Below are 14,691 nucleotides of genomic sequence, written 5' to 3'. Positions count from 1 at the left end.
GGGGTGGGGTGGGGTGGGGTGGGGTGGGAGACAAGGAACACAGGGAGGGAGTCTGGAGAGCTGTGCCATCATTGAACAGCAGGTGCCCGGCCATCAGCTTGGTTCTCCTCTATTTTTTTCTTTTTTAGTATCAGCTGAGATACCTCTTTGTTCCTTGGTTTATTCAGTAACTGGGGGCAAGAGGACGTGGCTCCTCTGAGAGCACAAAGGTGCAGATGGGAGCCTTAGATTTTTCCAGTTGAATGCAGTTTTTTTTGCAGATGAGGAAACTGAGGCCTAGGAACCGTCCCAGAGTGGGTAGGAATGTGGTCTCCTGGTGGTCGCACTGGGCCTCAGGAGCATTTTCGTTTTCTTTCTTTCTTTCTTTCTCTTTCTTTCTTTCTTTCTTTCTTTCTTTCTTTCTTTCTTTCTTTCTTTCTTTCTTTCTTTCTTTCTTTCTTTCTTTTCTTTCTTTTCTTTCTTTTCTTTCTTTTCTTTCCTTTCCTTCTTTCCTTTCCTCCTTTCCTTCTTTCTTTCTTTCCTTCTTTCTTTTCTTTTCTTTTCTTTTCTTTTCTTTTCTTTTCTTTTTTTTAAGATTTTATTTATTTATTCATGAGAGACACAGAGAGAGAGAGAGGGGCAGAGACACAGGCAGAGGGAGAAGCAGGCTTCATGCAGGGAGCCTGACGTGGGACTCGATCCCGGGACTCCAGGATCACGCCCTGGGCTGAAGGTGGCGCTAAACCGCTGAGCCACCCGGGCTGCCCCTCAGGAGCATTTTCTAGTGCCTGGTATTGAGACCAGGGGACTTGGGTGTCAGGAGGCCAAAGTTCTGGTGGAAAGGCCCACCCAGCCCCTAGGATCCCCACAAGGCTGAGCCTCTGCTGGATGCACTAAATTTGGGCTGGTGGGGTATGGGGAAAGACCCACTACCTTTACCGAAAGAAGGGGCATGGCTCAGGTGTGTGTGTAGCCCCAGCAGACCTGGAGGGTGGTCTGAGGGTTGGTGGGGAGGCTCCCCCCATCAGGCTCTGGGTCTGTTTTTGAACACCTGATCTGAGGTAAAAAGACCAAGCAGGTGGATGGAACTTCAGCTGTTTTGGGTGCACATGTGTGCAGGTGCATGCTCGTGGAGGGTTCCCTTTGGGATCTTGTCAGCCCCAACCCTTTAGTTTATCAGATGAGGAGATGAGGCCTGGTGCCATGAAGAGGTTTGCCAAGAACCTGCAGTGCAATGGCTGCAGTAACTCCCCACCGCTCTGTGCTGTTGCTCGGCTGGAGCTCCAGATCAGACTGTGTCTCCCTGGTGCCTCTGCGGGCAGAGCTGGTCCCAGGAGTGGGGGGGCTGTGATGCAGGCTGCACACCCCATCTTCCCGGTGCTGCCTCTGACTCCCGGTCCTCCTCAGCTGGTAGGCAGGTGGGCGAGACTGGGATGGAAGTGGGCCCAACAAAGGCAGCCACGCCCCCAGCGCAGCACGGTGTTGGGTGGAGGGGCCACAGCCAGTGCTGCTGGCCTCCGTGGAGAGGCAGACTTGCGGAGGGTGGGGCGGGGCCTCCCAGCCCCTGACCGCTGACCTGGCCATGCATGGACATCTGCTCTGCAGGTTGCACTTCCCCCAGCTGGCCCTGAGGCGGAGGCTGGGACAGTTGAGCTGTATGTCCAGACCTGCCCTGAAACTGCGCTCCTGGCCCCTGACGGTCCTCTACTACCTCCTGCCCTTCGGTGCCCTCCGACCGCTCAGCCGGGTGGGATGGAGGCCCGTGAGCAGGGTAAGTGCACAGGCTGTTGGCCCGGCCTTCACCCCTCCCGATCCCCCCCCCCCCCAACCCAGGACACAGAAACGGAGGAGACATTTGTCAGATTGCAGGTGATAGGGGTGCTGAGCCCTCTGGGACGGTCACCCTGACGGGCTGGTTGGTGGCCTTGACGGCTTTGCTGTCTATGCTGCCTGTTTTCCTTGCCTGCATTTGTGCCATTTGGGGGTTCTGCTTCTGGGAGGAACCCATGCTGGGCATTCAGAAAACGGTGTCTGATTTCCCATGTTCAGGCAGAAGAGAGCTTAGGGGTGATTTTGAGAAGAGTGCAAATTAATTCAGGGGTTACCAGGGGATGATTTTGGAAGGCCGAGGCCTGTTTGGGCCCCTTCGGTGTGGATGGACCTAGAGCCCCAGGCAGGGCTGGGGAAGGGCTGCCTAGCTCCCTGGGGTCTCTGGGCAGGCTGACCTCAAGCCAGGAACCCTGGGCTCCGATGGGTGTCAGCTGGGAGGAGTTTGGGGCGCCACTCAGTACACTGTAGAGGTGTTTAAAGTTGGAATGAAATTACCTTTACACCCTGGGGACTTGATGTCTAGGTCGGGCTGACAGCCGCAGCCACTGGTTAGAGGCAGGTCCTGCTGTGGTGGCGGCACCCGAGGTTTAAGAGGCATCCGCTTCCAGGTCTCCTGGCCCTGAGAGTTTGGCTGGGGGTGCCAGCAGACAGCAGCAGGGAGGTGGGGGGAGGCCAGGGGGCCGATTCCCCTCTACCTCCAGGGAGTAGCCCCAGGTGCATACAGCTCGGTGGCCAGGCCTGGAGTGCCGGCTCTGGTGACAGTGGTACTGTGCACGCCGTAGTCCCTGACCTGGTATGGAGGGGGTTCCTCTGCGTCCTGTTCAGGCCAGAACATGTGCTCTGGGCTGTAGGCTGGCCTGTGTACCCTTTGGGCCACAGCCTCTCTGTGCAGGTAGCAGAGCCATTGACACCCTGCCTTCCTAAAGAAGGAAGACCGTGCTGGCATTCCCTCCTTGGGGCCCGGGACTCTTGCTACTGGACCGGTGCGTAAAATGACTGAGGCACCTGAGTTTAAGCAACTGTGTCAGTCTTGGCCAGTACTCGCTTTGTGAGTGTTTAGGAAGCTCAGTCTGGTTCCTAGTGGGAAGCAACCACATCACAAAGCCATCGAGGGGTGCCTAGGCCTGGCCTCCCGGGGCAGAGGTGTTGGGGGCATGCGGGCCGGTGCGCTCACCTGCCTGTTCGCGGCCTGCAGGTGGCCCTGTACAAGTCGGTGCCCACGCGCCTGCTGTCGCGGGCCTGGGGCCGCCTCAACCAGGTGGAGCTGCCGCACTGGCTGCGCCGGCCTGTCTACAGCCTGTATATCTGGACCTTCGGGGTGAACATGAAGGAGGCCGCCGTGGAGGACCTGCACCACTACCGCAACCTCAGCGAGTTCTTCCGGCGCAAGCTGAAGCCGCAGGCCCGGCCTGTGTGTGGCTTGCACAGCGTGGTGAGGCCCCACCCCGCCCTGTGCTCCCTCCTCCAGAAGTGGGATTCTTACCTGGGCCTTTGGGAACCTGTCCCGGCAGTCTCCACGGGTGGCCCGTGGGTCCTCCTCCTAGGCTGGGCCCCAAGTCCCCCTGCCTCCCTAGCAGCAAGCCTTTCTCGGCCCTTCCAGATCAGCCCTTCAGATGGGAAGATCTTGAACTTTGGGCAGGTGAAGAACTGTGAGGTCGAGCAGGTGAAGGGGGTCACCTACTCACTGGAGTCCTTCCTGGGTCCGCGCACGTCCACAGATGACCTGCCCTTTGCACCAGGTGGGTTGCGGCCTGGTGGTGGCCTTGGGGCCCTGTTTTGGCGTGGCTGGGCTGGTCGTCAGGAAGGAGGATGGGGGCATGGGGAGGGAAGGGAGGGCCAGGAATGGCCGCGTGGAGCTTTGGGGCTCCCGGAAGCCCACGGTGAGGCTACACAGGCTCAGGCACCCATCTGAGAGCCTGGTGCTCGTGTCTGCCTCCCGCAGCCACCCCCTGCGGCTCCTTCAGGAACCAGCTGGTCACTCGAGAAGGGAATGAGCTCTACCACTGTGTCATCTACCTGGCCCCTGGGGACTACCACTGCTTCCACTCTCCCACTGACTGGACCGTTTCCCACCGGCGCCATTTCCCAGGTCGGCCAGAGGCTCCACATTCAGGGTGCAGAGGCCAGAAGGCGACTGCTTTAGTCTGGCCGGGTGTGGGCAGCAGGGGATGGACGTGGGGCTCCGGGGGGGCCTGGTCTCCCTGCAGGTGGCAAATGGCAGTGTCCCTGTCCCCATAGGCTCCCTGATGTCCGTGAACCCTGGCATGGCCCGCTGGATCAAAGAGCTCTTCTGCCACAACGAGCGGGTGGTCCTCACTGGGGACTGGAAACACGGCTTCTTCTCGCTGACGGCTGTGGGGGCCACCAACGTGGGCTCTATACGCATCTACTTTGACCGGGTAAGCAGAGCCAGGCCCAAGAGCTGGGACACATGGGGTTCCCCCACCCCCTTCCCCATGGAGCCAGGTCCGTCGGTACTGTGAGTTCTAGAAGGGCACGTCCCCTGCCAGGCCTCGTTCTGTGGAGCGGCTGCCCCAAGGAGGGGCTGGGCCCTGGGTTCCCACTCTGCCAGTCCCCATGCCAGATGTGCTGTTACTTGCTTGGCTAGAGATGGCTGGAGGGGGAACCCAGGGGGAATGTCAAGCTCAGGGTGGGGCATACGGATGGGAAGGGCGGCTGGTGCCCACCCTTCCCTGGGTGGTGGGGGGCTGCCCTTCTTAGTGGCAGCTTGCGACTGCCTCTGGCCAGCTCTGGGTGCTGAAGATTGGGGTTTGATTCCTCTGTGGCCCCCATGTCCTAGTTCACAGCTGGGTCTGGGGACTGTCTTGTTAGACTTGGCTTATGGGCTGAGTCACTGTCCCCAGCTCCCTCTCCAGGCTGGGTTGGGGACAGGCAGCAGAGGTGTGTTCCGAGTCCAGGAGCAGACTCCACACTCTCTGCCCCTGACCTCCTGCAGGACCTGCACACAAACAGCCCACGCTATAGCAAGGGCTCCTACAATGACTTCAGCTTCGTGACCCACGCCAACAAGGAGGGCATCCCCATGCGCAAGGGCGAGCACCTGGGCGAGTTCAACCTGGGCTCCACCATCGTGCTCATCTTTGAGGCCCCCAAGGATTTCAACTTTAAGCTGAAAGCGGGACAGAAGATCCGGTTCGGAGAGGCTCTGGGCTCACTCTAGGGCCTCCTTCCTGGCAACGGCTACTGAGGGAGCTTTTTCAGACAGAAACGGGAGGGTCTTTTAGGGGGAGCCTCCATGGCTGTCTGGGAAGGGGACAGTCTCAAGCCTGTGGGGTCCAACCAGGCAGGACCTGGGTGACTGCTTCCTGCCGTCCCCGAGGTGTAGATGAGGTCAGAGTCCCTGTCGACCCTGGACCTACGTCGTTCCCTCTTCCTACCCTAAAAAGAGAGAATGTGCAGGCCAAGATGATCTCAAATTCCCTTTTGGATATTTTTTAACCTATTGTATAAATTGGGAGACCCTACGTCTCCTGGCTGGATGTCCCGTTGGTCTTGATTTCTGTTGTAAGACAGAAAAGTGGTTATGTGTGTTCTTGCTGCTCTCATCATTGCTTTCCAGCCTCCCCATCTGCCTCGCCTGCACCGACTGGGCTGTGCTGCCCCCAGAGCAGCACCATGTGGCCTTTAACACAACCGCTTTCTGTTCCCAATTCACCCACCCTGCTCGTTTGAGAAAAGCTGTCTCTTTGCACTTGTGGCCGAACACATCATCCTTGGCTCCGCCAGCATCTTCTGGGGGGGACACCATGGCATGGCGCTTTACAGGCCCCAGTGAGGGACTCTCCAGAGCTGGCGAGTCCTCTTTCCAGTGGCAGGACCAATTACTGAGCCCCTTGAATGGTGTCCCAAGTGAATGGACAGGCAGGTAGTGGTGGCCTAGGAGGGGCCGGGGGAAGCTCATCCTCCCCTCCTACCCAGACCTACAGAAACATGGTAAGTTGCTGCTATTGATTCAGGGGCTGGTGTTGGAGGCCAAGGAGCCTTGGTGTATTGGGAAAGGGGGGGGGCAGGTCAGTGCCTACAACACCTGTCCCCAGGTAATAGGTACACAGTCCTTAGGGAGCCGCTGACGGTGGGGCCAGGATTCAGGTTTCCTGGGGACGCTGTGAATTTCTCCTGCAGGAGAAGCCATTTGAACTCTTTCAACTGTATCAGTAGCACAGTATTTTTGTATGAAAAGTAGGAGACTTCTGAACAGTAATTCATTTAATTGCAACGTTTTGAAATAAAAAAATTAAACTCATTGCAGCTTTGCGTTCTGTTCCTGGAGGTGGGCTGAGGCCTCCCAGGGGCAGTGACTAGCACAGAGCCTGCCGCAGGGCCTGGACACGGGCGATGCAGGCGCGGATGGGCTGGCGCTGGGCCTGGAGCTCAGAGGCCAGCTGCTGGATCTGCAGCTCCACCTGGGGACGGGGGGAGGGGCAGGAGGCTGAGCGGAGACAAAGCGCGGAGATAGGAGGGGAGAAAGCTGTTCCAGGGCTGCCTAAGGCCTCACCTCCTGTAGTTCTTCCTGCACCTGCTGCTCTGCTTCCTGGTCCTCAGGCCTGGGCTCCTCCTGGCTCAGCTCCAGCCACCTGCGCAGGCTTCTTGCTTGCCGCTGGCAGGACCTGAGGGAGTGAGACACCTGCTGCTGGCCTGGCCGGCCTGTGGCAGCACCTCCAGGGGAGGAAGCGGCACATCTGCTACTTCTGATGGGAGGTGGGGAGGGTGGCTGTGTTCTGTCCTCCACCACCCAGCTCAGCAAGCAACTTGGGTGGGCCCAAGTTGCCCAAGGACACCCCCACCCCAAAGCCAGCTGTGGGGAAACACCTGGGGTTTTCTGGGTCTTACGAGAGATTCTGCTTCATGGTCTGGTAGTCCTGCAGTTGCTGCTGGATGCTCTCAAGCTCAGCCTCCAGGTCGTCGTGGCCCGCGGTGATAGGAGAACAGGCTTGATCTTGACCCCCCTCTCGGCTAGGCCAAGGCTGAGTGGAGGGAGCCCAGGTACCAGGAGCGGCCCGAGTGCTCGCAGTGCTGACAGGCTTTGGGTGCACACCCATGGTTCCAGAGCTGCGCCCAGTGCCCATGAAGTCCCCAGGAAGCAGCAGGCGGGACTGAGGGACACTGGCTGGGGATGGCGAGGCCTGAAGTGTGAGCCCAGGAGTGGTGGGCTGTGCAGAGGCCTGGAAAGGGAGGACGGGTGAGCACAGAAGCTGGGAGGAAGGCTGGGGGAGGCACCCAGGCTGCCCACTGCAGGGCGTGGGGAGGTAAGGCTGTAGGACTTGACCTGACCAGCTCACCCAGTCTAGTCCTGACCCCTGCCCCTTTCTTCAGACCCGACACAAGGGAGGAAGTCCCGCAGGATCCCGAGGAACACCCCTCACCTGTGCAGTCTAGTCCCACCCCTGCTCCAGGGCCTGGCTCAGCACCTCTCCAAGCAGCAGTTTTACCCTGACCCTGATCTGAACCGTGACCCTGCACATCAGTGAGGAAAGGTGGTCAAAGGCAATCGTCCTGGTCAGACCACACATCTACAACCCTCCAGTACCTTCCAGTGACACTGACCAGCTCCCCTCAGCACCAGCTCTTGGCATGGCCCAACCCTGCCGCTGTCTTCTCTCTGAGCACGTGGGCCTCCCATACCACCGTGCCATCCCAGCCTGGACTCCTCCACCTGGATGTCACCTGCCCCAGGGAGCCACCGCCCCTTTCCTCCCAGGTGACCTCTTTGGTTCCCAGGAGTTAACCTTCAATGTACATTGCAGACTCTCTTGCTCTCAAGCCCTGACTTGCTCTCTGAAGGCCACACTCAGAACCTTGGTACTTGATCTCAAATTTGACAGGCTCAAGACAGACTCTCCAGGCTTTACCCCAAACAAGCCCTTGAGCCCCCACCCCCCGTCTTCCCTCTTTCAGTAAAAGAACTCATTATTCCTGGAGTTACTCAGGCCAGATACCCAGGAGCCATCCTGGATTCCTTCCTCACCCTTATCAGACCCATCGGAGCAGGTCCTGCCTATTCTGCCTCCCACGATGGGATCTGCCCGCACCACAGCCACCACCTACTCCTGGCTCCCAGCACCTGCTGGGCCATGGGGGCAGAGCAGGCCAAACCAGCCCCCACCATTTCCTACTTTTCTTAAAATCCAGATGCTTCCCCAGGGCCCGCAGGACCCTCCACGGTCTGCAGTGTCTGGGGCTCCACCTCTAGGATAGAAGCTTCCCAAGTGGGGGCCTGGGCAGCCTTTCCATACCGTGTCTCTAGGATGGGGGCACCTGCATGTGGTGAACGTGGGTGCCTTCCCTGCGCCCTCTGGCGCGGGTAGCTCTGGCAGCAATGAGTTCAGCTGTGGCAGCAGCACCGAGTACCTGAGGAAAAGCACCGAAGGCCCAACCAAAGAATGACCCCCAGGTGACCGGGAGGACTCACCCTGGCAGGTGCTTCCACTCCACACGGCATGAAGGATGAAGGGGGCAGCAGCTCTGGGCCTGTCTTCAATGTGGGGGGCAGCTTCAGGCCAGGGCGACCCAGCAGGGCCCTGGGCTGGGGTGAAGGGCTGCTTGGGACCAGTGCCATCCAGGCCTCTGGTGGGAAAGGCCTCATCAGGGAAGGGCCTGCTGGCCAGACCAGGCCTCGGTCACACTCCTGAGGTGCCTCAGACCTAAGCAGGAGGCAGGAGCTGGTCAGGCCAAGGTCCCCCCATGAGGAGCAGGAAGGAAAGGAGGCCACCCACCTTAGCCCACACAACATACCCTTTTCCCCTGAGGCTGCCACACCCCTGGGGCCTCTGGCTCTGCACAGGCTCCAGCAGGAAATGTGGACGTCGAGGCTGCTTTCTTGCCAAGCGGGTAGCATTTCTGGGAAGAAATGCAGGCCTGTTCTCTCAGCTGCCTGGGGCATCCAGTCTGATCCCTCCAATCTTACAGGGAGACTGGCAGCCAGAGAAGGAAAGGCCCTTGCCCCAGGTTGGCAGGTGACCTGGGGCACCACCTAGGGTGGGCCTCGGCCATACAGAACGTCCGGTAATCCCAGTGAAGTGAGCCTGATGCCATGGGGGATGCCTCACCCACTCATTTGACCTCGACAGCAAACCAGGCGACGGAAGTGCTCCTCCCACATCAGAGGGGGAGCAGCCTCATCAGGGTCAGGCCCTGTCAGGGTCGGATGGCAAGGAAAGTGGAGCAGGCCAAGGCGCAGGCCAGTCCCCCGCCCCGCTGGGGACCTCCGCCAAGCTCAGGCCATGCTGGTCGCTTGGGGAGCCGAGAGCTGCATCAGCCCGGTGTGCGGGGATGGACCAGGTCACGAACTGGGGTTTCCTAGAGGGAGCCCATTTCCTGGCTGTAAGGGGCAAAGCTTGCAAGGAGACTGGCGGGTCTACCCTGTAGCCTATTCCTTTTTTTTTTTTTTTTTCTTAAACTATGTGTTCTCCCCGCCATGTTCTGCAGTAACAGGCCAGGGTCCCTTCGTTGGGGGCCTGATGGAATGGGAGGGATAGGATCCTGCTGGAGATAGGGATCCATGTGGCTCAGCCATGACTTTCCTCCTGTATCGGCCAAGTTTTTGCTCCAGGCCAAGAAGAGCAAGAGGCGAGGGATGGGCTACTCACAGCTCTAGAAGTTGGGGGTCCCCGGCAGCCAGGGACAGGCTGCCCAGAGCCCCCCAGGGCACATGAGGATCTCCTGGCCTTCTGGTCTCCAGGGTGGCATCCCCAGCCCCAGCAGCAACACAGGTGGGAAGGGGACTGTCAAATGTCACTCTCCTGCGGGGCATGGTGGGTAGGGGCCGAGGCTCCTTGCCCTGGCCCAGAACCTTCTGTTTCCAGAGCATGGCACAGCGATGGACTGCACGGTGGAGACTGTGAGCCGCCTGCAACAGGCCTCTGGTCAGGTCATGCCGTGTCCCACCTGCTGCCCGTGAGGAGGGGTGCGGGACCCAGGGCTCACCTGCTCCTGCTGCTGGGCGTGCAGCTGCTGCCTGAAGGCCTTCATGCTGCCTGCGAACCGCAAGAGGCGAGTGGCACCCTCCCGGAGGAGCTGCTGGTGGTAGGCCTGCCCGGCCCGCTCCAGCCGCACCTTCTTCTTCCGCCTTTCCAGCACAAAGCCCAGCCACGCGGCCCACACCTCCGGGGAGAGGAGGAGATGAGGTCTGGTTCTCTTTGCTTAAGGGTCTCCCCGGGGCTGTGCCCACCACCCACCCTGCCCTCCACAGGGGCACAGTCCTCTCCCGGGAGAGGCAGGGGTGGTGGCGAGTGGAGCGCCCATTACCTTTGCCTGTAGTGAGAAGGACCAGAACCACAGGGCCCGTGCTGTGCCCTGCTGCTCCCGCCTCCTGTTTGCCAGCTGTGGGCCAGACAGAGAAGATGATGGGAGTCTTGCCTGCAGGGAGGCCACTCTGACCAGGACCAGAGACCCTGTTCAGAAAGGTGCTGTTGCCCTCAGCTTGCAAGGGCCCAAGGCTGCCTGGCCCTGAGGCCATGGAAGGTGATCCTTTGGGAAGATCAAAGGCAAAGAGCCCGGCACTGGGGGAGGGAACAAGGGGAGCCAGTGCCGCGCTCACCAGACATGTGCACAGGAAGGTTTGCTGCTGGGTGTCTTATCAAGTCCTTGGCAACGACTTAAAATGCATTTCATACTAATTTTTGAAATATTACCCTAAAATATATTTTAATGTGACACTGCGGAAACAGGGCCCTGAAGTGACCTGGACTTGTACCATCACAGGTGGAAGGAGCTGGCAGTGCTGGGAAATGACTGGGGTTGGGGGAGCCCTGGGATGAGGGTGGAATTAAAAACATTAAATGTGGGGGCGCCTGGCTGGCTTGGTCAGTGGAGCATGGGGCTCTTGATCTTGGGGTCAGGAGTTTGAGCTCCAAGTTGGGCATAGAGATTACTTAATAAAAATAGTTAAAAAAAAAAAAGTTAAATGTGGGTTCAGGAGGCAGTGGGAAGGGGAAGGGGCTTCTTGCTGGCTCCCACCTGTTGTTTCCATTGGTGGAAGCAGGCCCGGCTGCGAGTCTGGGCCAGGAGCTGGGCGCCCTGCCTCTGTAGGAGCTGGGGAGAGGGCAGTGAAAAGCCATCAGGGCCCCACGTCCCATCACCTGGGAGCAGCTTCGGGGTGAGAGGCTCCAGGCCCAGAGAACTGCCCCCCTCACCCTGCCTCCCGGTCCCCAAGAGGAGTCTTAGATGAAGCCAAGGGCCTCCTGCACTGGGCAGGAGCATCTAGGTGACTCTGGATGTCTCCCAGCTCTGAAACCCCATGGTTCAGAATGAGCCACATTTCTGTGCTGGGCCATCTGCTGCCTGAGGGAGACCCGACCCAGAGGCCAGCTTCCCTTAGCCTTCCCAGAAAGGCTCCTGCAGCCTTGCGGCCGCTGGACCCCAACCACCCAGCACCCATCCTGGTGGTCGTGGGTTCTGCCAGAGAGCCCTCCTCTTCCCCAGGTGGTGGTCGCCCAGCCCGGAGAGCCCCCGCACAGTGGCACCTGGGGAGCCGCTGCCTGCCTCACCCGCTTCCTGACACAGCCGAGATGGTGCGCCTTCCACCGGGCCATGGTCTGCAGCAGCAGCCGCCGGCCGTGATGCCCAGCTGCCCGCCTAAGCTGGACTCTCTGCTGGGCCGCCCTCTGGCCTTGGTCCCGCCAGCGCCGAAACCACATCCTGAGACAGCCTAGGGCAAATCAGAGTCAGAGTTTGCTCTTTAGGGGGGCTTCTACAAACCCATCTAGAACAGTCAAGGTTCAGAGCTGAAAAGGCCATGTGGGGGTAGAGATGGATGTCAGCCCACGCTCAGTAAAACCTCCACGTGTGGACAGTGGACACTCTGTGACGACAGCTCTGGCCACCTTCAGTGGCTGTGAGCATGCAGGGGGCCGGGATCAGTGCTGTGGACTACTGTGCTCCTGAGGGCCTGCCAGAACCACCAGCCTGTCCCCGGTGGCCGGGTGTCGCAGTGGCCTGAGGAACGGTGGCTCACAGGACACTGCTGGGCACGCAGATGAGAAGACCCTCTAAGACCCTCTCTCGGAGGGAGTGGGGGGCACGGCCCTATTTTGACAAAATCAAGGCTTAGAGAGTCCAGGCAGCTCAAGCCTGGCCTGGGAGGAGGCACAGCGTCTGCGGGCCGTGTCTCACACTCCACGCTCTGCAGGCAGGCAGGGGCTGGCTACAGCATGCATTTTGTTTCTGTGTCACCAGATTCTCTCGTGAGGGAGGGTAAGCACTTTCTTCTGGTTTTTTGTTTCTTGGTTTTTTCTTTTACGTTTTTCCCTTTTCTTAGGCCCCGAGACACATTTCTTTTAGAGACAACAGAAGAGCATTGCTACCAGTGCACTGATGCCAAGATGGGGTGTCCTCTGGGACCTGCTGGAGGGGGCAGAGGAGGAGGATTCACATGCCTGGAGATGAAGCATTAGTACCAAGTGCTAATAACTTCCTGGGTACTGCTTCAAGTGTGTCTATCTCACTGGATCCTTATGACAACCCTAAGAGGCAGGTACTGTTATCCCTATTTTATAGACGGAGAAACTGAGGCACGGAGAGGCCTTGCCGAGGCTGCACAGCCAGCATCTGACCCCGCCTGTACTAGGCACTGTGTTGAATGTGTCTTCCAACACGTCACCCTGAGCTCGTCCTCCCCCAGCACGCAGCCTCACCCCCAGACTGCCAGCGTGCACCTGAGACTCGAGGCCTCAACTAAGCCCAGACATGGTTCCCCAGGTACTGAGTGTGCACCTGCTGTGCAGAGAACCCTCTGTACCACCTGTAATGGACACAGCAACCCCAGGGTCCCCCTTTTACAGAAAGCTGCCTTCCCCTCAGTCCTGTGAGAGAAGCAGCTCCAGGCTGCACCCCGGGCCTGTCACCTCTAACACCCACTGTGGCCATCTGACCCCCACCAGCAAGGCCTCTATAGCGCTGGATGCCAAAGCTCCGTCCAGAGGCCACAGGATGGCCTGAAGCCCTCCACTCTTTTTTTTTTTTTTTTCCTCCACTTCTTTCTTGGGAGTGAACTAGAAACACAAGCACTGGTTTCTGAGGTCCGGGGGTAGTGAGAGGACACAGAGACGCACATTAGGGGTGGAGGAGGTGTGGGATGTTTGACCCCAAGGTTCCATCCAGAGCAGAAAGGTGTGTTTATCAACACAAACACTGCAGTCAGAACCAAACCAAAGTTGATCAATTTCTGTCCTGGAACTAAACAACTAAACCAACAACTTGAAGTGTTTTCCCTACCGTCTGACTTAAACCACTTCTGTTTGTTTTCATTTCCGGTTGTATTTTCATTTATTCTAACCCCTGACTGTGCCCTCGGAGTGCCAGATGCCCCATGGCAGGGCCATGTGCCTCAGTTTCCCTGCATCAAATCTCTGCTCCTGTCTAGACCATCATCCCTGGGCTGTTTGTGCAGCAGGGAGTCAGACTGCCCACCCAAGGCCACTGCTCCCTAGACAGATCAGGGCCCGGCCACACAAGGAGGCAGGACCCTACATGACGGCTGAGCTGAGAAGCAGCAGTCCCTAGAAGACCTTCCCATCAAAACCACCCCACCCTCGACTCCTTAAGAATCAGTTTTTAGGGCAGCCCCCATGGCTCAGCAGTTTAGTGCCAACTTCGTGATCCTGGAGACGGGGGATCAAGTCCCACGTCGGGCTCCCTGCATGGAGTCTGCTTCTCCCTCTGCCTGTGTCTCTGCCCTTCTCTCTCCGTGTGTTTCTCATTAATAAATAAAATCTTTAAAAAAATCAGTTTTTAAGTCTTGTTTTTTTGCATTTGAATATAAACTGGTTGACCACTGGCTGGGATAAGAATGCTCACCCCCCTCCCAAACCCAGAACCTCATCCCGAACTCAGAATTGATGTTGTTTGGCAAGACGGTCAGTGCAATCAGCTGACTCCATCTGGAGTAGGGCGAGCCCTTCATCCAGGAGGACTGGGGTCTAAGAACAGACACGGATGCAGGGGAGACAGCCCTGTGCCGGCAGAGGCCGCGACTGGAGGGATGTGTCTGCAAGCCAAGAGGTGCCCTGCTGGTGCCGTCAGAGGCTGGAAGAGGCAAAGGCAGCCTCCTCCCCTCTGGGCTTCACAAGAATCAAGGCTCTGCTGACATCCTGATTTGAGATGTGGCCTCCAGAACGCGGAGAGAGCAATTTTGTGTTGGTGGAAGCCTCCCAGTCCACGGTACTATTATCTTAGCGACAGGAAACTCACACACGTGAGAAGAATACAGAAACTAAGGGGAAGCAAATGGAACACAAGACAGTTCTGTGTCCTCACGCTCCTCGCCCCAGTGGCCAGGAGCTCCACTTACCCCTCTCCAGCACCTTCTGGGCCTCCTTGATGGCACAGTCCTCCTGCTGTCGGTAATATATCTGCACTGATGCAGCCTCCTGCCACTGCACCAAGATCTATGGGGCAGATGCAGAGCAGAGAGTGATCACGGCACATCCTGACCTCCCGGGACACCCAGCTCCATGGGCAGCTCCTCGTGGAACAAGCCCAAGCAGTGACGGCCCTCACACACATTCTGGGACACGGCAGCCCGCCCCACAAACCCCAGGCAATGGACCAAGGCCCCAGTTCCCACAGGAAGCCCAGTATCTCCTTCTATAGGAATTAAACTTCCTAGCAGGCCATCGAGAAGTCAAGTCACCACGTGGGCTTTTGTTCTATTATCATTTGTTAAACAAAATTACAGGCTATGTGCACGCAGACTTTCAAACTGAGACACACACAAAATCACACAGAACCCTTTAAAAAGAAGCTAAGCAGCTGGGGGACACCTGCTTCCCAGGCACAAACTCCATTGCCTGCAAAAAAGGCCTCCTCCCTTCTGAGCCATGAAGCCAAGCAGAGTCCTGACCCTCCTTCCAGGGCTTGGTTTAG

At 58.3% G+C, this 14,691-nt stretch overlaps 2 protein-coding genes across 16 annotated transcripts in view; one reads left to right on the top strand and one right to left on the bottom strand.

The window, feature by feature from the left end:
* PISD (phosphatidylserine decarboxylase) overlaps positions 1–6,073 on the top strand; it is a 43,562-nt gene extending 37,489 nt beyond the window's left edge. For 7 of the 8 annotated variants that reach the window (XM_072803333.1, XM_072803334.1, XM_072803335.1 and 4 more), the window contains 6 exons: positions 1,585–1,750; positions 3,005–3,241; positions 3,410–3,548; positions 3,752–3,898; positions 4,048–4,208; positions 4,766–6,073. In XM_072803333.1, the coding sequence (XP_072659434.1) occupies positions 1,585–1,750; positions 3,005–3,241; positions 3,410–3,548; positions 3,752–3,898; positions 4,048–4,208; positions 4,766–4,990 (1,075 nt within the window). In that variant the 3' untranslated portion in view covers positions 4,991–6,073. The remainder of the gene's footprint in view (positions 1–1,584; positions 1,751–3,004; positions 3,242–3,409; positions 3,549–3,751; positions 3,899–4,047; positions 4,209–4,765) is intronic. The other variant, XM_072803332.1, reaches the window with a different exon arrangement.
* Positions 6,019–14,691, bottom strand: part of SFI1 (SFI1 centrin binding protein) — a 99,051-nt gene continuing 90,378 nt past the window's right edge. For all 8 annotated transcript variants that reach the window (XM_072803307.1, XM_072803308.1, XM_072803306.1 and 5 more), the window contains 11 exons: positions 14,117–14,213; positions 11,316–11,476; positions 10,786–10,860; positions 10,075–10,149; positions 9,754–9,930; positions 9,417–9,676; positions 8,563–8,667; positions 8,240–8,471; positions 6,661–6,992; positions 6,326–6,437; positions 6,019–6,233 (listed from right to left, as the gene is read on the bottom strand). In XM_072803307.1, the coding sequence (XP_072659408.1) occupies positions 6,129–6,233; positions 6,326–6,437; positions 6,661–6,992; positions 8,240–8,471; positions 8,563–8,667; positions 9,417–9,676; positions 9,754–9,930; positions 10,075–10,149; positions 10,786–10,860; positions 11,316–11,476; positions 14,117–14,213 (1,731 nt within the window). In that variant the 3' untranslated portion in view covers positions 6,019–6,128. The remainder of the gene's footprint in view (positions 6,234–6,325; positions 6,438–6,660; positions 6,993–8,239; positions 8,472–8,562; positions 8,668–9,416; positions 9,677–9,753; positions 9,931–10,074; positions 10,150–10,785; positions 10,861–11,315; positions 11,477–14,116; positions 14,214–14,691) is intronic.

Source organism: Canis lupus, chromosome 27 (assembly GCF_048164855.1).
Source record: "Canis lupus baileyi chromosome 27, mCanLup2.hap1, whole genome shotgun sequence".
Lineage (NCBI taxonomy): Eukaryota > Metazoa > Chordata > Mammalia > Carnivora > Canidae > Canis > Canis lupus.
The sequence above is the reverse complement of the archived record's forward strand: the minus strand, read 5'-3'. Positions and strand labels throughout refer to the sequence as shown.